Below are 26,194 nucleotides of genomic sequence, written 5' to 3' on the forward strand. Positions count from 1 at the left end.
TTCCAAAGTGGTTGCACCATCTTGCAGTCCCACCAGCAATGGAGGAGTGTTCCTCTTTCTCCACACCCTCGCCAGCATCTACTATCACCTGAGTTTTTAATCTTAGCCATTCTGACTGGTGTGAGATGGAATCTCAGGGTTGTTTTGATACATCAGTAACATATCATTTCTTTGCAGCCCTCTCCACCTTTCCAACTCCATATTTCCCTAGGTCCCATCTCAAGATCATTACCTCTGTTTGATTATACAGTTAATAGTTGCTAAAAAGAATCAGTCTTTTTCTCTCTTCTAGGGACAAGCCCTTTTATAGGATATCCAATCCAAAGTGATCAGTCCCTAAGCACATACATGTATAGACAACAAAGAATGAACTTAATGAACTGTATTCATAAATCACTTTAAAAATAAATAAACGTATATCTTAAAGTATGAGACTCCAGAAGATGTATTTTCAAAATGATTGATTAGAGTTGCAAATCAAAGCAATTTCTTATGCATATCTTTCATGCAAGTATTTAAGTCAACTTTTCGAATGACTTGACCATGTGAATCCTTTTTATGCATAAGGTATATCAACAGAAGAAAATATTTTGGCCAAGAAATAAAACACAACTTCCTTTCTAGATCTTATAACTGAGTTTATTTCTCATATACCTTCTCCAAATGAAAGCTGCAACCTGAAACTAATTTCTCAAACTTGTATCATCTTTGACATTTCAATTCCCCTGACCCATCAAATCCAGGCAGTCACTTATCACACTTGTTTCATCTCTTCTGCTGTATTCTCACTGATATTACCAAGGACTGTGTCCTCAAAACATTCTGTCATAACTGCTCACATGTTCTGTATTGCCTTACCAAGCCCCAATGTCCCAAGAGTAGTCTTGTGTCAAGGAATCCAAGCATATACCATCTGACAGGATCAAATTGCCATAGTTGCAGAGATACACACAGTCATAACCATCTCTTTGTTTTCTATACTTGTGCCTGTGCATAGATAATCTTCTCTGCCTCTACCAACGCCTACTTTCTAATCTTTATTTTTAAATCTAAAAAACATAACCTCACCCTCCAATTCATAATCCAAATATTAAAATTATTTTTAAATAATATATATGACCTTTTAAATCTCTTCATGTATAATTCATAAGATCTTATTGTATTGTTTGTATGTTCAATTTTCTTTTCTTTTAGTTGTTGGCCACAACAAAACCATATGTACTAGTGACACAGAAGGCCACAGCAAGAAGATTTCTGGATCTTAAAAGTTAAAGACATGCTTATACAGTGTAGGAAGACCCTGTATTTAAATAATGCACATAATTTTTGCATGTTCACTAAGTAAATTATGATAATGCAATACATACCAAATGTTAAGATTGAGGTGTCTTGCACTGCAATACATGTTTTCCTACCATATTAAATTTTAAGTTTTTTATAGGCATTTTCTTTCTTTGTAGTTCACAAGCAACTACAAAGTGTCTGCTTTTAGAAATTTGTGTTCAGTGACTAGCAGAGATTCATTTATCTAATATCTCAGTAAATAAATCTGAGTGGTGAATCTGAACTCAACAGTAGCTAATCTTTCAAAAGAATAAGTCATTTTTCGTTTTAGTTAATTAGCTGATATTTATAATTTCACAATTTCATACATATGTAAAATTTCTTTTCAGCATATCCTTCCTCATCATCCTTTATTATCCATTTTCTCCTCATTCTTATGTACCACTACACCCCATGTAATATCCTAATAAACCATGTAAACATATTTCCATCTGCCCCTGGACCTGTTAAAGGAAATGCAAAGACTTAAATCTGGTAAGTTGTTCTTATAGACAACATATTTAAAGTATTTTGCTTTGGAATGAGAAAGGCTTTTAAATGATTACTTGAAATGTTCGGCTCTGTGATAACTGAACTATCTCTGTGGGAATATAATGTCTGACTGATCTTGATGGACTGCATATAAAACATTCCCTTTATATAATGAATCAATGTTCCTGAATCCTATGACAACAGTGAATTTTAATGTGTTTGAGATATTACTGGCCTCATTCATTACCATCTAAATTCGATTAAAATATTTTTCAGTAATTGATGGAAATTTCATAGGTGATAAGATAAAACTGGAAGTGATTTTGTTTGTTTGTTTGTTTGTACCCATACAATATATTTTGAAATATTTGTTTCAGACTGGGCATGGTGGCACATGCCATTATCCCAGCACTGAGAGGCAGAAGCAGGTAGATCTCTGAGTTTTAGGCCAGCCTGGTCTACAGAGTGAGTTCCAGAAGAGCTGGGATTACACAGAGTAAGCATTAAAAAAAGAAAAAGAAACAAAGATGAAAATTACATAGATACTTGGGTTTCTTTCTTCCTTTCATTTATACTTTCTTTCACTTTTTGTTATTTATGTCTTTTATTAGTCCATCTAGGAAGTGCCATAGATACGACATGTCTGGGCCATGCAATCATAACTCATAACATAAAACTTAATAGGAGAGAAACGTAAGTGTCAGGCATAATTCTGTGAGTCAGTAATTCTGTTTCCCTCAAGCTCCATTTCTTTAATGCAGATAAAAAGATGAACAAGGGAAAATAGGCAATACCTTTTCCTAGGTTTCTGCATAAAGAAAGTCTTTCTTCAGTCATCCAGCCATCCTTTTTCAGTTTCATTTTCTAAGGCATGCTTCCTAGCCCATCCCCCACACTCGTGCACAAAGCATTCTGCAGGTCTTATATTTTGTTAGATGTTAATCGTGGTGCTGAACCTGGTGGCTGGTACAAGAAGAAAGGAACAGAGGCTAGGGAGATGACTCCATTTATAAAGTGCTTGCCACACAATCAAGTGGACCTGAATTAAGACCTCATCACCCATGGAAAAAACTGAGTGTGGCAGCATACACCTGTAATCCCAGTACTAGAGAGGCATTGGGTAGGCAGTGTACTCAATTAGTGAGCTGCATGTTTGAAAGACTCTGTCTCAAAAAAAAAGTTGAGAAATGTTTGATAAAGACTCTGAATGTCAGCCTTCACATGCATCTCCCTACCCAACACACACACACAAGAACAAATTCTCATCAAGCTCCTTCAAAGTATTATGTGCCATCATTGCAAACCATCATTTATACCAGTGGAAACAGACTCAGAAGTCTGCATTCTAAAACTGTATCCTTTATGACAATTGATCCAGTTTTATTTCATAGCTGTCTCTCATATTCTTTGAGCTATGTTTCACCTTTCTCTTCATCCCTTAACTAAATCATACTCCAGATGGTTTGAGAAAAAGGACCTGGTATAAATTGTAATTATTAATTATCTATTGAAGAAGTTTACACTGCAGGTAGCATGACCAAAAAAGAAAAGGATAAATTAAATACTTGTTTTTCTTTGGCAATGCAAACAAGTAAACACATTTGGAAAAACACAATATTGATTGGAAAATTTCAAAAGTTATGCTTAGAGGTTATTTAGTTAGACCATCCTAAGTTTTTTCTGGAAAAAAATTGATGTACATGTCAGAGAATTTGGGTTTGAAATATAGTTTGATAGAACAAAGAACAGGGACTGCGGATATTGAAATAGTGTGGAGGTGTTAGTATTATCTGATTCCTACAGACTTGAATGATGTTATATCGTAAAAGGGAAAAGAGGGTTCAAATATGAAATAGCTGTCAGCAGTTCCAGTCACACAGAAATCAAGATAAATAGCAAAGAGCTTTGTTCAGTGTAAAACCAGATATGTAAAGAAAATAAGGAAGCACAATGTTACAGCAAATTATTTTAAGTACAATCTCTCAATTTCCCAAGACGAGTACAGAAGTTCAAATGGCATTCATTCATCCATCTTCAATATTCAGATATTGAATTCAATATCATAAAGTTTAATAGAATCTTCAAATTACTTTTATGATGATGGGACTCTCATAACAAAAGACCATTCTGGCATCAACTACACTGTGAACATGTGAGTCTGGGTTTCATAAACACACTCATTTGCTTGTTAATGCAGGTCTCATGTTCCTACACACATTACATTACCTAGCCATTGCAGATTTCTAAACTGGTCAGTACAGAAATAGGCAAAAGATCTTAAAGCTTGGCTGCCTTCTCATGGACATGACATACCTACAACAAGAGACACCACCAACCGTGCATAGACTGTTGCTGACAGGTATGTGATGAACAGGCCCCTTAGAGGGCAGCAGAGCCCCATGGAATTGAGATGTCCAAAGTATGTGGGAGAGGGTTTATGGGGCTCTTCTCCTTTGGAGACAAGTGAAAGCAGTACACACATTTATAGAGACAAAACCATGAAAGGCTCAATGAATTTTAAAAGTTCAGTAATCTAAGGAGGAAGAAATTGTAAATTAGTGACCATGCATCAAAAATAGACTTGCAGATGAAATGGCTAGATGCTTGTCAGAGGAAAGCAAGGTCACAGGCAATAATAAAAAGGAGATATCATTTGCTGGAGAATATTATTCACAGTACTGTCTGTTGAGGCTAGATGATATTTTTTAAACTATAGCACTAGGAATGTAGCTGAGTGTTAGAAGACATCTTTATAATAAACAAAGCCCTGGATTCCATTAAAGTTCAGAAAGAAAAGTAAATAAAATACTGTCCTTCCCCCCAGTCAATGCCTTTCCTTAGAGTAGACCCAAAGACATAAGCAATAGCATCCGTAAAGAGTTGTGGTAACTATAAGCATTTGTGAGAATAACAGAAAGTGTACCAAAAGTAAAAATAAAGGAATAATACCAGAAGAGACAGGGATGTAACAAAAACAATGAACGGTAAGCAGATGTGCCAGTCCTAATTGTGATATTTTTCTTTTTTGTTCAATCCCCTTTAGTTGTTGCTAGCCCCATTCTGAAATTATCTACCACTGTTTCATTTCTCAACCACTTACTCTTTTACCCGGGGGTGGGGGAAAATAATTGGAACCCCAGAAGAATATGACTGTTGTAGACACTGATATAGAATGATGTCTCTGACTTGTTGGAATTTACAAAACTTTATTTTATTCATCAATAGTTATGTGCAAGTCAGTGAGCTTGCCCAGGCTATTTGCTACCGTCTCCCGTTTGTAGTTTTCCTTAGAGAAGATAAAAACAACTAAGGCCTTTGGGTAAACTATGCCTCATTCTAATGACAAAGAATGATTGTATCAGAAAAAAAACATCTTCTAATCTTTTTCACTGAATTAGTTTTTCATGCCACTTACATTTTTTATAATTATTAAAAACAATTATACACACTATGTCTCTCAGGCCAGAATGAGGTCTACCTTCATTGTAGCTCTTTCCATTTTTAATTCTAGGAGTCTGGTCTTTCCAACACCTAGGAAGTAGTTATTGCTCCCTTCATAAACTCAGTGTTATTCTAATTGTTCATCTATGTTGGGCTTCTTTGCCATCTCAATTTTACTCTGGCTTCCTTGAGTACAGAGGCTATAAAGTGTATTTCCTTCACTCAACCACAAATCTGGCATCTATTACAGAAGGTGTGCAGCATGCATCTAAGTTAGTTATGTGGTCAGTATCACCTAGTATAAATCTCAACATCAACACTTAACTAGCTCTGTGAGCTGTTGTTTGCATGTGAATAATGTTAGCTGTGAAGCTCCTAGAGTACTAGCTGGCCTCAGTTTCTTCCTCCTTCTCTTTTGAGTCATGGCCTTCCCCCGTTGAGTTTTTGATAGTTTTGTTTTCTTTTAGTTATCACTTCAGTACAATTCTTTTCTTTAATCAAGTATTCTAGAACACAATCCTGACAGTTCATCAACCCAAATGTGTGTCTGACTTTGTCTTCTCTACTCATCCAACATTAAGCAAGTTATTACACTGATTTTTCTTATGTCTATAGTATCACAATCATATAGAATTCAACCCACAGTGTGTTTGCAAGATGAAATGCTCAAATCTCTGCAAAATGCCAATCTTGTGAGAGAAGTAGCTTTACTTCCATTCTTCAAAGAAGAAATGAAATTACATATACTTTTCAAAATCACACAAATATGTGGCTACTCTAATTTGCTTTCCATTGCTGTGATAAACATCTCAACCAAAAGCAGTCTGCAAAATGAAGGATTATTTCATTTTACAGATTACAGTGTATCATTGATGGAATTCATGGCAAGAACTCTGGTGGAGCAGGAACTTAAGCAGAGCAGGAGCTTAAAATCCAAGAGAAACATTGCTCACTAGTTTGCTCTCAGACTCATGTTCAACTACCTTTCCTATAGGGATCACCCCCATATGCTTAGGGATAGCACTGCACATAGTGGGGTGAACATTCTCAAATTAACTAGCAATTTTTAAAAGTGTCCCACAGCCACCATAGGTCAATTAGAAAGAGATATGTGTATGAGTTTTGGTTGTTTGGTTGATTGGTTTGGGGAATTTTTTATTTCTTTTGTTTTTATGAATACCACACTATTCCTAAGGGTTGTGAGTATCTGGAGATTTTATTATCTACAAAAAATCTGGGAAAAAAATCTCCCATAGGTACCAAAGAATATGTGTATACTTCTGTATGTTAGTCACATTCATTCATGATACACAACTGTATTTTAAAATAACCACACAACTAGTTCCTAGTTCAGCATCAGACACATAACTGTAAAGAATCAAGAATCACTAGTGAATGCTTCCTTGACTTCCCATTATAAAAGTAAAACTATCTCCTTTCCACTTAATATAATGTTTCATTTATAATGACAGATTTTCACTTAAAGAGGGCAAACTGAGAAAATCCATCTGTTACAAATGAAGGACATCTCTATAACCATAAATTATCATTCTAAGGCCAAAAAAAATCTGATTCATCTGATTCCTTAATTAAAATGACTTTCTTTTTAAATTAATGTATTTATTTATTCGCTTTACATCTCAACGTCAGCCCCAATAATGTGAAAAGGAATAGAAAGAATTGGAGTATGGATGCCTAGTCCCAGACTTATGTCTTTAGTCCTCTTTTCTGAATACCACTGAGTTTCATGGGTACATTCTTCCTCTCTGTAACTTCCTTTCCAGGCTTCAGCAACTGTAATAACAGTAAGCCTGGCTCTTCTTCTTGTGCTCCTCACACTACACACATTTGTATTGACCCAAAATACTCCAATCTCCTTCTCCTACCCCTACCTCATTTTATTTTGGTTGAAATAAAGTGCTTTGTAAAACCTGACAAAAAAAAAGAAAATTGAGGACAGAGCTGAGGCACAAGCACAGTCCAAGACAATCTAAAAGAAATAATGACAAAGTTTTGAAAACTTAATATAGTTACCTATATCCCACAAGCTATTTAAAGACAAAACTGTGGTACTAGTTATATTTGTAGCTAGCATTTGAGTTGGATGAAATATATATTGGTGCCCTTGAACAAATTACTCAATTTCCCAATGTTCTAGGACTTTCTTACTGGTCAAACAGAAACAAGATTAGTACCTAGTCAATAACTTTATAATGATTAATTCAGAATATTTGAGTATGTCTTTAGAATAGAGTGTGTTGTATTGTAGGTGCATATTAAATAATAAGTCATCGTCTGATTATAACCCCAGATACTCCTTACTGTCAGGCCTGCCTGTTTAATTATGTATAAAATATAAGGATAAAATCCCACTGGGAAGCAACTCAACTCTATTAGAATAATAAAATTTTCTGAAAATCCCTCAGATCCGAGATAAATCCAAAAATACATATAACATTTAATTAATACTTTTCAGAAATGTTCCTTGAGGTTGGCCCTATACTTCTGGCACTTCATCCTCTACTCAACATTTACCTATGGACTGAAATGTTTTCTTACATAAATATGATTTATGCTTATAAAGCATCTTAGGACTAACTTCTAAATCCATGACTTCAAGACTTCTCTTGATGGTGGAACAAATGGCAATATTGAAGGAAAGTCCACCATGAATAGGCAATGACTCAAGATGGTTTTTTTTTGAAAACTCTTCTCTGTAAGTGGAAATAAACAATGTCCTTTGGGAATTCTCTGGAAGCTAAATGGAAGGCTTTACTCAATATAAAAGTTGACACATTTCTGTAATATTTTGTGTTGTAATTTATTGAACTATTCTCCAGTGTTTTGTTTGCTCGTGTTTAGGGTTTTGGCGGGGGATAGAGGACTTTTTTTAAAAATATGAAAAGAGAAAATGTTTGTGAACAGAGCTATATATACATCTATTGAATTATTTTCTAATAACAAATTCCATTGACTAGAGTTATTGAGTCAACAAAACCCATTCTTTATATTTGATTGCTTAGTTGCAACACCTGAACACTTCTTCCTGCATTTGTTTTAATTTTTTTTTATACAGAACAGAGAATACTGTATTCCTTGACAGCTTCGTGAATATTTTCAAAGTTTATGTTCACTTCTAATATTCTTTTATGAGACTATTCATCATGGTCTTTCTTTGTTTCTAAACTGAATCTTTGAATGAATCAAGTCAGCAATTTCATGTCTGAGCAAAAAGTTTTTTTTTTGTTTACTTGGTTTGGTTTGGTTTTATTTTCTGTATGTCTGAGTTTATATTTTTTCTTTTTGTTTTATTTTTCAATTTGTTTATTCTTGAGAATTTAATACAGTTTTGCAATGATATCTGATCATATCCTTCCCACATTTCCTCCTCCAGCTTTCTCCATATTCCCCTTTCCATGACTGAGTATGGAGTCTACAGTTTATGGAATATTTGGCAAGCTATTCTAATATGCGTTTTCACAAGCTTAAGGGCCAGAAAGCTTAAGGATCTGCAATAACATACTTGTAACAGCTTTTTAAATATAACCTCACTCCTTCTAAACTGGAGATGATTAATGCTATTTGCCCGTCTTTATCTGGAATCTTTTCATCAATTTTCCTTAGAAGTTTGGCTTGAACTGTCCTTGGGCACTCCTGGAAATAATTTGGAGCATTTGGAGACTTGCATACCTACTCCCTGTATGTCTTGTGATGCACTGTGTCACACACTGGCTTATCATCAGGTCTTTCTTACCAATGCCTATTTTGAGGACTGTAAATTCCTGTGCTTTTCCTGCCTAGGTGGACTCCAGGGGATGAAATGGCATTTCGTTTATATGTTGAAGAAACCTGAAGAGTGGCTTTTTTCTTTACTTGGCCATTATGTAGTCAAATTTGACCTTTGAAAAAAAATAAGTTTATATTGTCCTCAAAGCCTAGATCTATTAAGCCCACACTGTAGCCTTCATATATGACCTTTCCCTTGTCTCAAATGCATTATTAGACTATTTAAATAAGTTGTTCTCAGCATAAAATGAGGGAAGAGTTAGATGTTAGTGAAGGCCCTGTGATTTGGGTATGAAATACTGTTTCTAGCCCACTTCTAAGTCTCACCACCTGTGAGGCCCTGGATACAAAGGTGGAATCAGAGGCTTTTTTAGCCACAAACTCTTGGTTTAAAGGATGCGGAAAAGCTTTCAGAAGGAATCATATGGTGCAGGAAACCTTATGTATAAGAGGGTTAACAAATCTTCACATAGAAACTTCCTTTCTCATTGCCTGATGAAGAGCAAGAATCATGCCAAGTCCCATGAGAAAAAAGTATATATTCTCAAGCATTGTACCTTGCAAGATAAACTGGAAGTTGTTTTCTATTGGTTTGGCTGGTAAACTTGGAGGAGTAAGTTAAGAAACTCTCACTCTTTTTATTTGGAAGCAAAGCAGACTGTTTTTCCTCTTAACCCACAGATTTAGAACAATGAGTAAGAAACTATTTCTAGACCAACACTCCATCTCAAAAGAGCTCTCAGAAAGGTTCATCTTGTACACACTATAGATTCATATTAAAAAGGTGTCATTACTTATTTTAGACAAACCAGCTTGTAGCCCCCCTGGGGAGCTGAGCGATTGGTTCTGTAAAATATGTATTTGAGCCACATTCCAAATTTTTGGCTACCAAAAACTGGCCCACAGAAGAAAAGAAAAAAGACTTACAAAACTTTTAATGTTTATAGGAACGTTTCATTTATATATATAAACCTTTAAACATATATGTAGATTTATATAGGGAGATACTCTCATCTATCTCTCTCTCTATCTAACAGGCCCATTTTCTTTTAATATTGCCAGAATGTCCATAAATATTCAGATATCATATCCCTCCATAAGGAGAAAGATTGACAGTTTAGTTGTAAAAGCTTGATGGTGGAAGGCTAAAGTTGGGCTCTAAACTTGCACTTTATATTCAACATCCAGATGAACCACTTACTTATTGTTTTTGTCAATTTACTTAATCTTTGCAATTTCACATTTCTTCTTTAGTAACATGGAAATAACCATAACAGAGCCTCTGTCACAGGACCTCTGGCAGGATTAAATTTAGGTAAAGCTTTAGTACAGAGTCTGATGCATGGTAAGCACTAAACAAATCTTTACTGATTAATTATCATCTCTTCTAGATGCTGGGAATTGAATTATTATCATTTCCTAACATATGTGATAAATATATAGATTAATCTATTACATAAAGTATATATTTCATGAGAGTTAATCCGAAAGTAACACAATCTTTTCTGATATTTCCATATACCATTGATATCATCAAGTAAATATCACAGATCAGCTCCCACTACAGTGAGAAGCAGAAATCCTTGTTTTGGTGTGGGGTGCAATGTTTGCAGTCATGGCTCTTCCTCAGCCATGAGGTTAAGCACACAATCACATCTTTCTGTTTGCTCCTGTCCTTGTTCATGCTTACCAGGTACAAAGACAGGAGACTGGCCCAGCACAAGTCGGAAATAGAGTGTTTCACCCCCAAAGGGAGTATGGGGAATGGTGGGAGAGCAACAATGAGCAGGTAAGAAAACTGTGAGTGGCCTGAGGTGGTGTCAAATAAATGTATGCAAGCTAGAGGAAGAGGCGGCTCCCTGGTCTGGGTCCTTGCTCAATTATGCATCCCATCCAGTAAGTCCAATGCAGGCCACCATTGGTTTGTTGTTTGTGTTTAATCTACAAAACCTATACCATCATCATGTCAACTAATGGGAGCCTCCTGTCCCAGATGCTGCTGTTTCTTAGGGTTGTGCGCTTTGCATGTCTGAAGCCTTAGCTAACAGTCAGTTCTTCGTTGGATTTTAATTTATTGGCTAAACAGCTCTGGAGTTTGCAAAGTAGAAGATATTGGAGGAAATTCATATTTTAGAAATATCCAATTTTTTAATGAACCAAATACAAAAGTCTAGGACTGGATTTGAGGGAAGGGTTGCAATCGAGAGAATACTGAGCCAGGAAATTAATGTGAGTTACTTTGAATGTAATATATCATAGCCAAGAGCAAAGACAAAGCCAAACTAGCGGACTATAATGAAAGAGACATTTCTTGAACTGGACTCAGGAAAGCTAATCCTCCTCTGGCTACTGTAGCTTTGCAGCTCCTTGACTTTGTTGTGTTGGTGGTGAAAACTTCCTATCGCTGTGCTCTGCATGTTTCTTTGTACTAGGGACTTCCAACTGAGTTGTACCCTGTGGAATGGGGCACTTAAAACTATCAGCAACAACTGAGCTGTGTTGCATGAAATGAACGTGCTTTATTTGCATGCAACTTCGTTTTAAGAAAGGGGCTCTAGAGACATAGGCAATCAGGGTTGTATTAAACAGTTCCAAAATGCTGAAAAAAAAAAAAACAAAAAACTGTGTACTGAGAAATCACCTCACTGTGAGCTAACTCTCCTGTTCTATTTTTTGGGTCATTTCTCAATTCAACTGTTATATGGAGCTTTTAAGTATAAGTGTTGCAGATTGTCGTTTATTTGTGAAATGAGGAAGTTCAGAAAGTGCATCCATTTGTGTTTGCATGTGCTGAGAGCTTGAGGCCAGCTGTGTAATCAGAAGTTAAGACTGTTGACTCCTGTTGAAATTTTACCTCCAAAAAACTCTGTTTGCTTCCTCAGTGGTGGGATCTTTCCCATTTTCAGAATAATGGCTCACATCTATCAAGAACCACTACAGGGCACCACTGTTGGAATCTATTCATGGCAGTCTGTGAAAATGATTTCAGGAACTGTGTGGTTGACATCAGAGAATCCATAGCTAAGAGCTTAACAAATCAGGTTCATGGCTCTCAAAAACAATGTAATGAGTGTGTACACATATAGGCCCTTCTGTCTATATAGTTTTCTTCTCATAATCTCTTCTACAGCTATCTCTGGGTCTTAACAGAAGGTTTTATGGAAGTGGTCTAACAGACTACATTTTGGATCCTATTTTCTTTCACTTAGATAGTACAAAATGGCATAAGTTCTATCCTTGTAAAATAAGCCAGCAGCTCTGGAGTACAGTAGACAAGAGAACATTCATAACATCTATTGAAAGCTGGATAGTTTTGTCCAGAGTGACTTCTGATATGAAGCCTAAAAGTGAAATTCCGAATCCAGTACATGTGGCTGTCTATCAAGCACACTGGAGAAAATCATGGGTGTACAACCTCAAACTCTTTTTTTATCTAACAGTATTTCAATTTAGTCAGATTCTAAACTGACATTTTGGAATAAGCTATACATCTGGAAGATTCTGTGAAGCTACTTAAGATAAGCACTAATTCCCAGGTATTCCATTTAGTGGCCTCAAAAGTTTTTAATCAACTTCTACAACTCTTAGATCCAGTCAGTCCAGAGATTGGATTTTCACAAGGCTGCCTTTACTAAGCATGAAAATTGGGGACAAAAAGAGTAGGCTATACAGTGTGGGGCTGAGGCATAGAAAATCCAATAGGCCAAATGTCTCAGGTCAGATTCAGATGTACAGAGGTAGCTATTTTAATATGCACTCCCAGAATAGTCTACAATTTCTAAAACAGCAAAATAATATTCAAGTTATGTGTCCACTTCTTTGATTGTGATCAAGGTAATCACAAGGCTTATTTCAGGAATATGTCCTAGGAGAAAAGGGGGACTAGTCCAAGTGAGAGTAAAGGTATTTTGCTAGAAGTAATACTCTGAGCCCTACAGAGAAGCAGAGCAAATAGGATCTTTTCATGATAACTTTTCTTCTCACATCCTTGGGATCAAATAAAAGACTGAGAGAAAAAGAAGAGGAGATAAGAAGAAGGTAGAAAAAAGAAAGGAAACAATGTATTTTGATGTGCTAAGGATGCCTCAGGAGAGAAAAAGATCCAAAACTGCACAAAAAGTAAGGCCAACAGTCACAAGATGAGTGTATTTTTCCAAGTTTATACTTGTGTTCTCATAAATACACAGATATATGATAGTAATAAGCTTTAAATGAACATTAAAAATAGATCAAGGTATGAGTACATTTTATGAAAGCAGTTTCTAAGAGAAGAGCTAGAATAATTAGTTCCAATTGGCTTACTTGGGAAACAGTGATTTAACAGGAAGATAAATAGACATATATGACACACCTAAAGATACTGCTCTGGGCAGCTGCCAAGGCTTCCTTTTCTTTTCTGTTCTTCCTAAAGTCTCCCCAGATCACTACTCAGAGTAGTGGCCTGTATTCTCACACTGTCTTTCCTCTGTAAAGACTTGGACCTGTTTACAGTTGTTTATTAAACACTCAGTCCCAGGGAAGTACTAAAAGATACTCAGTTGACCACAAAAACCCAATATGGAATTGTACTTCTCATATGATTGGTTTCTTTAGTGAAATCACAGAATAGATAGAAAAATTTCTGTCTGGAATTATTCCCCCAGAGTTTGGTGGCTGCTCAAGAGAATACAGTAGTGACAAGAGAGCTAACTCTGTCATATCATCTTATATTAGTATATTGCTAGGGCCAGAGACAGATGGGCTCTATATTCCTTAATTTTCTCACTTCCCTGTGACAAAATAGGAAATTAAATAAGGAAAAGTTTATTTGGTTCACATGTTGAGGGTATAGTTGGTCATTATGAGAAAGTAGGTGTGGAAGGAATTTTAGGCAATTGATCATATTCCATCCACAGTCAAGAAGCAGAGGGTGTTGAGCGCTGTTACTCTGCTTGCTTTCTTATTATTCGGGTTGAAACTTGAGAACATGGAAGAGTGCCTCCAATATTTAGGGAGGTCCTTCCTATCTAAGTTAACCTAGTCTTGATAATCCCTCATAGACATAACCAGATATTGTTTCCATGATAATTCTAAATCCTGTCAAGTTAACGGTCAAAATTAACCCTCATACTTATTCACTTCTGCCCTCCTTCCTGGACCGAAACACTACTACAAAAATTAAATCATCACATGCACCTACTGACACGCTAGCTTAATGATGTACTATGTTTCTATATTCGCTTTAAATTCACAGTTTGTGTATGAACTTGCATCTGAATATAGTGGAACTTTTCGTCTTTTCAGTGTCCAATCTAAATGTATGTCAGAATTCTTTGGACTGCAGAAGTAAAAGAGATTCTGATAAGGGAAGTGCTATAGACATGGGTATTCTTTCAACCTTGCTGTATTGCCATGAAAGTTCATATATAATGCGCCTCCCCCCCGGAATGACTAAAGCTCAAAAATGGATATTATTTTCTCCATGCTCTACAGGGACACAGAGAACAGTTGCTGAGGTCTGTCCTCTGATGTGTTCATACTTACCCATGAGAGAGAACCATCATAGTTACTTGTCTCTGAGAAAGGGCTCTATTAATCTAAAGAAGTATATAGAGGTGTAGTCACACACCAGTGCTAGAAGAAAGGAAGATAGTTTGAGCTTGTTTTATGAATTCAAAATGGGAATTTTTATTGCTGATACTTCACAACATTAGTTTTCTGAAGAGCTAACTCTAATTAGTTGAATAACTGATTTCATTTAGTATACATAGCATCATCAGGGTGCTTTACCAGTCTTCCGCATTCTCACCCTTCTTTTTAGTCATGTCATAGTACATGAGTTCCTATAAAATGGAAGGAAATAATTAAAATGTTTTCTGATGAAGAGACACAAGCTAGATTCTGTAGAGTACTTCCTGCTTTTATTCTCCCTTCATAATGTGGATAAAATCTTGGAAAGCTGAGTAATGTGAAGTTTTAAATTTATCATTTCATCTAATTCTGTGTCTCATGAATCAGTCTGATTCTTCAACATGGTTTTCTGTTAAGATGTTCGCTCATCATTTGTGCACAAAACAAGATACCTTACGCAGATAGTAAATGAGCTTTCCACACCTAACAGCTTTTCACCATTATGCTTCATATTCCTTGTAGGTTTGACACGCTGCTCTCTCAGTCACTTTGACTTCAGCAATTTAGTTAAGATCCGTACACATGAATTTTCATATTTACTGTAATAATACCTATGTATGCTGAACACTCAGGATTGTATAATTTGCCTCATTTCACTAATCCTCCCAGACTGCAATTTGACACCTGGTACCATTATGAGCACTGGAGCTCCTGTGCTCTGGATCCTCTAGATTTAGTGTGGAAGTTGACTCTCAAATAGTAGGCCATTTAGAAAAGTGCTATAACAGAGCTGTCATCAAGGTCAATTCTGATACCACACGTAAAAATACCTCATGAGCAGTGAAGTTTTACTGAAATACAGCTCTACTCTTTCAGGACTCTGTTACTCTCTCCAATATCATGCTTTATATAAGACTTATAATCAAACTGAGTTTCCTACAAAGTCTCTGGCTTCCTGACCAGCCTACACATACAAACAACTGTACATTGTTTTGTTTTGTTTTGTTTCATTGTTTTATTTCTTTACTAAGTCGCAATGTGAGTTTTATAGTGATTGCTGAAAACCTATCATTTCCTATTTTGGGAAAACCTACACAATCCTAAATCCTCTTCTGATCTTAGCTGGAACACTTGACACAAAGTTTAGACGGTATATGTCAGTTTGATCTATGCTTTAGTTTCTAGATTTCAGTGCAGGTAACTGAATCATGGATCAGAAGAAAGCAATTAATTTAAAAAGGAAAGCTGTAATTACTCAATAAGATGCCGAACTGCAGCACATAATCAATGGTACATTCTACTTTGTAAAGCACTGCCTCTTTCTGGGGACATGGGTGCAGCATTGACAGTACAGATAGCAACAGGTACCTTAACAATCTGGGTACTGGTAGCACCAGGTACTTTAGCAATGTTTGAAAAGGCCTCCTGTTACTGTTATACCACAGAAGGTAAGGCAAAGTGCTTCTTCCAAGAGAATTTTGTTAGAAATTAAAGCCTTGAGAAGAAATAATTTGTGGTGCAATTATTATAGAAATATGTAGTCATTGATAGTAAAGAAAGAAAGACAGGAAAGAACCTATCACGGGAACTGATAGAAAAGTTGGTGGAATATAGTTCTCTGTCAAATATATAATATGAACATTAATAGATTTTTTAATCTATGTTTTTTAAAGTACTCAGTCTTTAGACTGCATTAAGCTGCACTTTAGTTTCCTTGAAAAACACATTTTTTTTTTCAGTAGGAACTCTTTCTGAAGGGTTTTTGTGTTTGTTTGTCTGTTTGTTTTGTGCTAAGAGGAAAACCACAATGAGCAGAAGGAAATGTGTTTTCTTCCCACAGTTTTCTTCCCAGAACAATCTATCTCACTCTCACCTGTCACACTCATTTGAACCTTAGCATCATGGCACAGTATTCCTATACTAGCAAAGCTACCTCTTGAATAACCCTGTCTTGCTTAAATCACTTCTCTGTTCTTCAGTCTCTAAGGCACCAATTAACTTGGCAAATATCAGTTATATTTTAACATCTTCCTGTATGGAAGTAGTGCTTAAATTTGAAACACTGCCAATAGGTGAAGCAGTGGAGAAAGTTCAAAGCAATAATAGATGATGACACCCCAAGTCAAACAATACAGGAAAAGGAAATCAAACACATAGCATTAAATAACTGAGACTTTTACAGTACAAAAATAGAACAGAAATGGACCATGGGTATTTTTTCTTCTTTGATTTATTAATCAAGCTTATAGACTACATTTATACCTGCCAATCAGCTTAAATTCTTTGGTCCATGTTAGACCTTGTGTCTGTTTCAGACAATGGAAAGCTCAAAGCAATTTACTGGTAAGTTATTCAAATAGTAGAAGAAAAAAAGAAGGAAGTGAAGAGCCTTAAGTTAGAGACGCCCACACAGAATTCTTACAACAAACAAACAGCCCAAACGCTATCTTTCGAAACTTTGACTGCTACGTCAACGCCCCATAGTCAAACAAGATAATTGTGTATCTCTCAGACATTGGTTGTGGGTTTCTAAACTTTGGATTCTGCTTCCTTGATGGAGAGCAATGTTTTTCTCTCTGTTAGCATTTCATTTTGCTCCGTCAACCACTGAAGCCTAGATGCATTTTATCCATTGTGGGAAGTTATCTTTCTCTAGCTACTACTTCTGGCAATCGTTTCTCTTTCCTGTGGAGTTTCAAGTACTTTGTTATCTGTTCTATGTCAAAGCCCTGAAATTTGAACTCTTGCTCTCCTGCTCCATGATATCACACTGTCTTTGCCCTTTGCAGCCTTCTACTTCTTGTCTTCTTCACTTCAAAGTTCTAGGAAAAGGAAAAAAAACCCTCATCTATGTCAAATATTGTGACTAAGGAGTAATAGCCTTCTTTTGGACCTATATTCTTTTTCAGATTCATTTCTGTCACTGTTGAAAAATGTCTTCCCTGTTAATAATTCTCATCTACAATATCAAAAACATTGACAAATGAAAGTCACTCATAGATACCATCTATCATTTGTTGCCTATTGTCGTGAGGATTCTATTACAATAATAAAACCCAGAACCAAAGAAACTTAGAAAAGAAAGCACTGGATTTGGGACTCACAGTTCCAAAAGGTTAAAGTTTATGACCATTAAGGCTGGGAGCATGGAGCAGGCAGGCAGGTATGGCACTGAAACAATAGTTGAGAGCTTATATCTAATCCATCAGCATGAAGCAGAGAAAGTTAATTAGAAATAGCATGGTCTTTTGAAAGCAAAGCTCACCTTTATCACACACCTTCTTTGTCAATGCCATGCCTTCTAATTCTTCCTCCAAAGTTCCATAAACTGAAGGCTAAGTATCCAAATATATGAGCCTTTGGGGAAACATTTTTATTTTTATTTATTTTAATATTTTTTTAATTTGATGTTTTTATTGAAAAATTAAGACAATGCATTCTGGCCATGATTCTCTTCTCTTATATCCTCCCAGATTATCCTCACTCACTCAACTCCATCCACCTTCTTTCTCTTTCTCTCTGAAAAACAAAGAAAAAAAAACAAGGAACGCATACCCATATACCACACACCACAAAACTGAAAACTAGAATATACCATCAAAAGACCAAAAATGATACTTAAAAAAGTCCAAACAAAGCAATATGACACAGAAAGTCTACGAAAATTCCATTGACTTCATTTCATGTTAGCTCTCTTCTCCTGAGCACAAGGCCTACCCTGAAGTATGGTTCATTTGCCCAATGACTTGACTGGAAAAAAATTAGTTTTTCTTCACCAGAGGTTATAAATTGCTGATAGCTTCTTGGTTAGAGGTGGGAGTCCTTGTCTGCTTTCTTCTCTCAACTCTGAGACTCCGTCTGGCTTGAACCTACACAACCCTTGTGGTGCTGCCACTGTCTTTGTGAGTTCATGTGTGCATCAGTCCTGTTATAGCACTGTCTCCTTAGACTCATTCACTCCCTCAGATTCTGCACAGTCTTTCTGTATCTTTTGCATATACCCCCTGAGCCCTGATTAGAGGCATTAGATAAAGAAATTCACTTATAAAGGAGTGCTCCAAAATCTTCCATTCTCCACTCATTGTCCAATTGTGGTTCTCTGTGCCAGTTCCCATCTACTGCAAAAAGAGGGCTTTTTGGTTATGGCTAAGTAAGGCATTGATCCATGGGTATAACAGTATGTCATTAGGAGTCATTGTATTGCTGTTTTCTCTTTAACAGAACAATAGTACTTGGTTTACTGTGGGGCCATTCTCATTCAAACCACTGTGCCTCTGTTTGTTCAAACACCAGAATTGTTAAGATGGTCTGACTCTAGATTATTCATACAATTAGAACCTGCACCATTCATTGAAAAAGCGATTTTGTTGAATCAAAACATGAAAAGAGTCTGAACAACTGTCCCATAATATCAACATATATGGGTGTTGGCTTTAGATGCCTTTATCAAGTGGCCTGTAGTCATTATAGCTGGCAAATGTTGGTGCCTGATCAACCGATGCTATTGAAATTAATGACAAATAAGAGGTACAGGAAGCTTTTTTTTCTCTCATGTTTAGAAACTGTGTAGCTGAGAACCACTGAGGCATGGGGTAAAACAGAATATAGATCAAATGACTACGTTACCTACTTAAAGCACACACTATCTTTAAACACTACCTAACTTTTTCTTCCATAAAATAAGAAAAATGTGTGTGTGTGTGTGTGTGTGTGTGTGTGTATTTAGTGTAAGATCTTGGGCACTGAAATCAGAACTGTAAGTCATGATTTGGCATTTCTCTCGTGTGGCCCTTTATTAACACAACTGAGTAGGGTAAGCCACCTAATCTCTTTAAACTTTGGTTGTCTCATTTTTTAAAAAGCCAGTAACATCATTGATCCATTAATTCCAGCACCGTGACAATCAAGTCATTCCTAAAAGCTCTCTATACAGTACCACACACATAAAAGATGGTGTCATTTTTTAGTTTGCATCTGTGTTTGGCAATTTAGTCTTCAACTTCATTTCCTTGTAGCTGAATGTTTTTTCTATGTAAGTCTCTAACATGTAAAATACCAGACATATTTAAATAGTTTATATCAACAAGATAGCTTTTTTACACACGTTTTGGCCATAACTGAAGATATTTATATAGATAATACATACTATAGTATGTTGCTTACTGTTTGTTTTAAAATCATTATGCAAACTTTAAAGCAAAGCTCAAAATACCTACTTTTGGAAAGTTTGAATATAAACAAAATTAAATTCCTATTTTTAATAAAATTTTATAGTTGAAGCAAAATTATAGAAAATACTGACAAAAAATTTTAATCATGCAATATAACTACTGTTGCATATTTTCTGCTTGTAATAGTCTTAATTTCCATATTTTTCATTAGTATACTATTTTCTAATATAATTCTACATAGGCACCATTAGCTAAACATGTTCCAAGTTTCTTTTGCTGTTTTCATCAATATTTTTGTCTTAGGCAGAACATGATTGCAGTATAATTCCCTTCTGGCTGCCCTCAAAACCAAAACACACAAACAAGAGAAGTTCATTAATGAAGACCATTTAAAAAAATGACTTTTAGGAGATATATTTCATTTCTTATGGCCTGAATTTCTATAAGTTAAGAAGGTACTAATAAACTATTTAACAAAAAAGAAGGGTTTGTATTTTTTTAATTCAACAAAATGAAATTTAAATGCTTATATTTTTCCCTTTGTCACACCAAAACCATAAAATATCTCTAAGGAGGATAGAACTACACAGAATGTTCAAGTGCATTTAATATTGACACAAAATTATATAATCTACAGACCTTTGTGATGGTCACACTCTGATCTGTGCTGCCTAATGGTGGCATGCTGGGGCAAGATGCTTTAATTTTCTCAAATTTGGGTAGATGAATAAGGAAGCTGGAGAGGTCACTGACCTGACATTCAGAGCCTATTGAAATAAATAAATTATTTATCTGTCCTACAGAGAAGGGATGTAGAGCAACTGCTGAGAATACAGGTGAAAGGCACCATTTAGGTAGCCCGGAAATGTAAACAAAAGGAACTAACCACCCAAAGAGAACTCTCAAGTAACATTGCAATCTTTTTTCTTTGGGTGATAAGGAGAAAATTTCCATAAAGGGAGATGTTAGATTATATGATATTTTACTTTGAAAGAAGTTAATACTCTTTGGAAGAACAGGAAGTGGTATTTTGTCCCCACCTCAGTAGGAGCGATTGTCTTAATCTGTCTCTTCCCTCTCTACTTTTCAGTACATGCACTAAGGAAAAGTAAAGTGTTATACACTAGTAAACAACAATTCCTTTGCTTTTCTTTTACCACTGTCCATTAACAAACATATAATCCTGCAGCTGAAACAAAAGCTCTCAATTGAAGTAATAAATATATATTTTACTTCACTTGAGGGGAAGTTGTAATGATGTTGAATAATCCTCTGCATTTGCAAAGATTTTGTACTTGGTTGAATATTCTCTACAAAATAATCACCTGGATTTCTTCTAGAAGTAATGTCAGTGGATGGTTATTCTCCTACTCTTTGCTAACAATAAAGGAGTACAAACATCTTAAGTGATTGTTCTGCCAACATCAGTCAGAATCGGATCTCAAAAAAACAATCTGAGTTCTCCACTACCCAAATTACTTTGTATGCTTCCATCAGCGAGAAGATTCACTAAAACTAGGGTGTGCCTCTCTCTCTCTCTCTCTCTCTCTCTCTCTCTCTCTCTCTCTCTCTCTCTCTCTCTGTGTGTGTGTGTGTGTGTGTGTGTATGTGTGCATTCATGCATAAATTACAAAACAAATTGATTAATTGCCTAAAAATAATTTAAGCAACTTTCATATTTGATAAAATTCACTGGGTGTATTGGATATAACAAGGAACAAACTGTCTGTGCCTTCAAGGCATCCCATACAGCAGATGAGGCAGATATAGAGCAGAATGCTTACATCCCTAAATGCTGTGGTTATGAAAATCCAACTGAGTATGGTTTGGGTGGGAAGACCTTTTTTCCAAAGACAATTATGCTTTAAAAAAAAAAAGGAAAGACAGAAAGAGATAGAGACACAGAGACACAGACAGAGACAGTCAGAGAGAGACAGAGAGTCAGAGAGAGAGAGAGAGAAACAGAGATAGAGACACATAGAAAGATTAAGGTAGACATGGGTAGGGAAGACAAGATGTGCTTAAGCAAAGGGGGAGCAGCAAGGCAGCAGCAGGAAGGAAGGACAGTGAGAGCATTCATGAATAAAATGGACTGCATGCTATCACCCAAGAAAACAGTGTAGGAGAACAAAGTTTAGGGTGGGTTTGGCCACAGGACTACGAGTTCCAGTCAGACAAAGAAGAAACAACTGGGAAGACTTTATGGTATGACAAACTGTTTACTTTCTGTGAAATTCTCTTTTTCCTTAAACCCAAAGCAAATAGCAGTAAATACACAAATTTCTTTTTCTGACACATTGTGCTACATGGAACAAGAAACACCCACTCCTTACCATACCTTTTCACCTACATTGTCTAATTAAATCCTCAAGACAACTTTTACCAATCAAACAAACTGCTTCTTGATGAGGCATTGAAAATGCTTTTTCTATTCCAACCATCTTGGATGTCAGATTCAGAATTAAACTCCAGGTTTTAAGATCTCTTACCTGACACCAAACATTGAACCTGATAGCTGAAGAGTCAAATTCAGCCTTAATTGCTTAGACTCTCCTTCATAGAACAGAATAGTTAAAGTCATTGTCTTTGTGGAAACTGTATTCTACAAAGAAACAGACTGGTGTGAGTAGGTTTTCTGTCTTATCAAGCTCCCTTTTACTAGGGGACAGGAATTTGTTCATGTTCCACAGGGAAAAGAAGTGCTCATAATCGGACTCCATTTCTCTGGTCTCTTCTATATCTAGTCATTCTCTCTCTCTCTCTCTCTCTCTCTCTCTCTCTCTCTCTCTCTCTCTCTCTGGCTGTGTGTGTGTATGTGTGTGTGTGGTGTGTCCCTCACTCTCTCCCCTTCCCCTTATCCTTCTCCTGCTCCTTCTCTTTCTACTTACGATGTTTTCCTTACACATTTAGGCAAATGTTTTCCATAATAAATGCATGATCTCACTGAGCAACTATGCATGAAGACTGTCCTTGTTTACATAGAAGCTATATTCTGTCACAGTAAGTTGAGGGACTAGCAAAGAGAAAAGGAGGGAGAGAGAGAGAGAGAGAGAGAGAGAGAGAGAGAGAGAGAGAGAGAAAGAGAGAGAAGGGAGAAAGAAAATGTTAGAGATACTTTAAAAAGTGCATGTTTGGAAATCCTTCCTAATAGAAACTAAAGCATCCTTGGGGTAAAACTTGGAAGAGCTTGTCCAGTTATGCTTCTGTTTTCTCCCCCATGCTTTGTATTCAAAGGGATGCAGTGACCTGAAAGTCTAATTACCCTTTTCCAGATGCCTGTTTCTTAGGCTGCTGGTAACAGAAAGTGGGATTAGTTGGCAACCATCCTCTCAATCAAATCCCATAAATAACCTGAGCAATTCTGTGCTGTGCTGCAGAAGTTAGTGGGCACTTGGAAGAGAAGATTAAGGCATTATAAACTCCTAGTGAGGTTAATGCAAAGTGGGAAGATAAGTACTGAAACTATTAGAAGGAAAGAGAACATCTTGCAGCACCCTTCTGCTACCACAAATGTACAGCTATCTGCAAACTTGGAAATGACTCATCCATTCTCCCAGACAAGTGTTGTAGTGGAGGTCATTTCACACTCTGAATTATGGAGAATACTAGGTTGCAGTATACCGATATGATTACACAGAACTCGAAGTCACATGAAGGAGCAGAGAAAGGAAAACTGTAAAGTACAAAAGATGATAGAGTTGCATTAAGCAGAATGAGAAAGAGCCAAGAAGAGTCTTGTTAAGGAAGCTGTAGAAAGGATGGTCTGTTGTCAGGAAAATGTCTTAGCTCTAGTCCTCTGGTAGATGCAGGCAAGAAACCTCAAAATGGGGGGATTGAGGCCTCTGCCTGACAAACTCAGCCATGCCCTCCAATAAGGAAGCCGGTGGAGTAAGTGAAACCAAAAAACAAGAACAACTTCTCATCAGAAGTTCTCAGATTGTGAAACACATCCAGCAGAGTCATTTTAATGGGAAAGGACAAAAATAAAATTCTTATTAAAAATGCATTGATACTTCAGTCCCAGTCCAGAATATTGGAATCTCCTGAGGGCACATGTGGTATTTGGGATACATTTTTTGAATGAGTCCTATAAACAATTAACTTCAGTTACTCAAACTAATCACTGCTTGAGAGAAAAAGTTTTCATTCTTTAATGTCTTGTTTATACTGGGTAGAACAATACTAGCTGGACCAAAGGTAACAGGTACCATCTCATCTTCAATTTATCATTGTGAAGATTCACCTAAAGATCCCTCCATGAGCTATCCCTGCAAGACAGGTATTATCCTCTGGCCACCATAATGTTTCTGACAGGAACATCTGTGTTCTGGTCGCTACCATCCATTTTGGCATAAAGAAAAATGCAGATTCTGAATGTGAGGTATCATATACATCCTTATCAGAGTAGCCTCCAGAGCACAGGAAGAAGAAGGCATGAAGGCCTTCAGAACTTCTGTCAGCAAGGCAACACTTATCAAGACCCCAATTCTAGATTGCTGTAATAGGTGTTGAAGGCAATACAGGACAATTTCTCTGGTGGAATAATTATTCAAGTTGCAGACCTAAAATCAAAGTTATAAGAACTCCTATGGTGTAGAAATTTTTAATTAATTAGAAATCTGTGTGTGTGTATTCATTAAATTCGTATTTTCCAGCAGATAAGCCAGACTAAATAAAACCATGTTCAAAATCAGTTCACACCGAAATCCCTAAGTATATAAGCCCACCTGCAGAATAAAAGCTGAGCTGGAGCTACTGCCTACTTCGTGGTAATCTTGATTCTTTCACCTCTCCCTCCCTCTCGTAACTGCTGGTGAGTTGAGGTCTTGGCTTAATTAATGTTTCCATCTGGAGGCTGCTAAACCTAAAAAGCCTGTGGCTCTATGCCAAGCTTTTCCATACACATCGTGATGGTGCCAACCTCCACATTTGCATTTTCAACACAAACCATAGCTGTGCTCACGATGAAGTCTAAATGCCTGCAGAATACTGACAAGGGGTCCTTTGTCCTAATACTTGATCCCCTTGCTGTAATAGCAAAAAAAAAAAAAAAAAAAAGATCCACCTGTCCTGGTGGGTAAATCCTTCTAGGATTACAGAATGACCTTCCAGCTCAAGTCCCCATCATCTCCCACCATTGGGGAAGCTACATTGAAGGCTGCTAAGGCACATGCTGAGTCACCTCTCTCCTCTTTTCTCTCTACAGCTCCAATGGAAAATCCGTGACTTGGGCCCAGAATGAGAAGAGCACCCGGGGGCAACACCTGTGGCAGCGACTTTCTGTCCACATCAACAAGAAGGAGAACCCCAACCAGACAGCGGTCATCAAACCCTTTCCCAAGAGCACAGAGAGCCGCGGGCCAGGTGCAGGGGCAGGTAGTGGCTCCGGCCCCGGTGCAACTGGTGCTGGTAGCACAGGATGCACAGCAACAGGTGGCCCAGAGCCACCCGACACCGGCCCCAAAGCTCTTTATGAAGCGACAGAGGCGGAGGAGCGCTTCCCCGCGGCTGCCAGGCCGCGTTCGCCATCTCCCATCAGCACTCTGAGCCACCTCGCTGGCTCAGCGGGCCGCACAGACGACGACGCGCCGTCGCTTCATTCGGAGACCGCTGCACGCAGCAGCTCATCCCAGGGCTCGCTCATGGAGCAGATCAGCAGCGTGGTGACGCGCTTCACCGCCAACATCACCGAGCTCAACTCCATGATGTTGTCCACTGCGGCTGCTCCGGGGACCCCTGGTACCCCTATCTGCTCCTCCTACCTGATCCCCAAAGAGATCCAGCTGCCCACGACCATGACGACCTTCGCAGAGATCCAGCCGCTGCCGGCCATCGAGGTGACAGGAGGAGCTCAGCCGGCAACAGGGGCATCACCTGCCCAGGAGACGCCCTCAGGAGCTGAAGCCGCCCCAGGAAAACCGGATCTGGAGGAGCTGGTGGCCCTCACTCCACCGTCGCCCTTCAGGGACTCGGTGGACTCGGGCAGCACCACCCCAAACTCTCCAGTCTCCGAATCGGCCCTCTGCATCCCATCCTCTCCCAAATACGACACTCTCATCATCAGAGATTACACGCAGAGTTCTTCATCATTGTGAGCCACTGGAAACTTCCCTGAGATAGGCCTGAAGCAGCAGACCTCAGTGTTCACAAATGGGCGCAGCGACACCCATAGTCACCCCAACAGAGAACCTGAGGTGAAAAATGCCAAGGGCACATACGGTAGAAACATGAGATCAATAGTGCTATTTCATGACAGCCGATGACGACATCAACTACACATCTTCTGGCAGATTATCTTCTAGTGGCCTTAGAAAACATGGGCTTCTATTTTTGGAGTGTTGACCAAGAGTGGGTTAAGCAGTTACAATACC

At 37.4% G+C, this 26,194-nt stretch overlaps 1 protein-coding gene across 1 annotated transcript in view; it reads left to right on the forward strand.

Annotated features, from left to right (window-relative positions):
• Grm5 (glutamate metabotropic receptor 5) overlaps window positions 1-25,918 on the forward strand; it is a 492,924-nt gene extending 467,006 nt beyond the window's left edge. The window contains exons 9-10 of the mRNA XM_028774696.1: window positions 10,736-10,831; window positions 25,030-25,918. Coding sequence (XP_028630529.1) covers window positions 10,736-10,831; window positions 25,030-25,918 — 985 coding nt within the window. The remainder of the gene's footprint in view (window positions 1-10,735; window positions 10,832-25,029) is intronic.
• Window positions 25,919-26,194: the final 276 nt, after the last annotated feature.

This window comes from Grammomys surdaster, unplaced genomic scaffold, assembly GCF_004785775.1.
Source record: "Grammomys surdaster isolate TR1022 unplaced genomic scaffold, NIH_TR_1.0 242, whole genome shotgun sequence".
NCBI lineage: Eukaryota > Metazoa > Chordata > Mammalia > Rodentia > Muridae > Grammomys > Grammomys surdaster.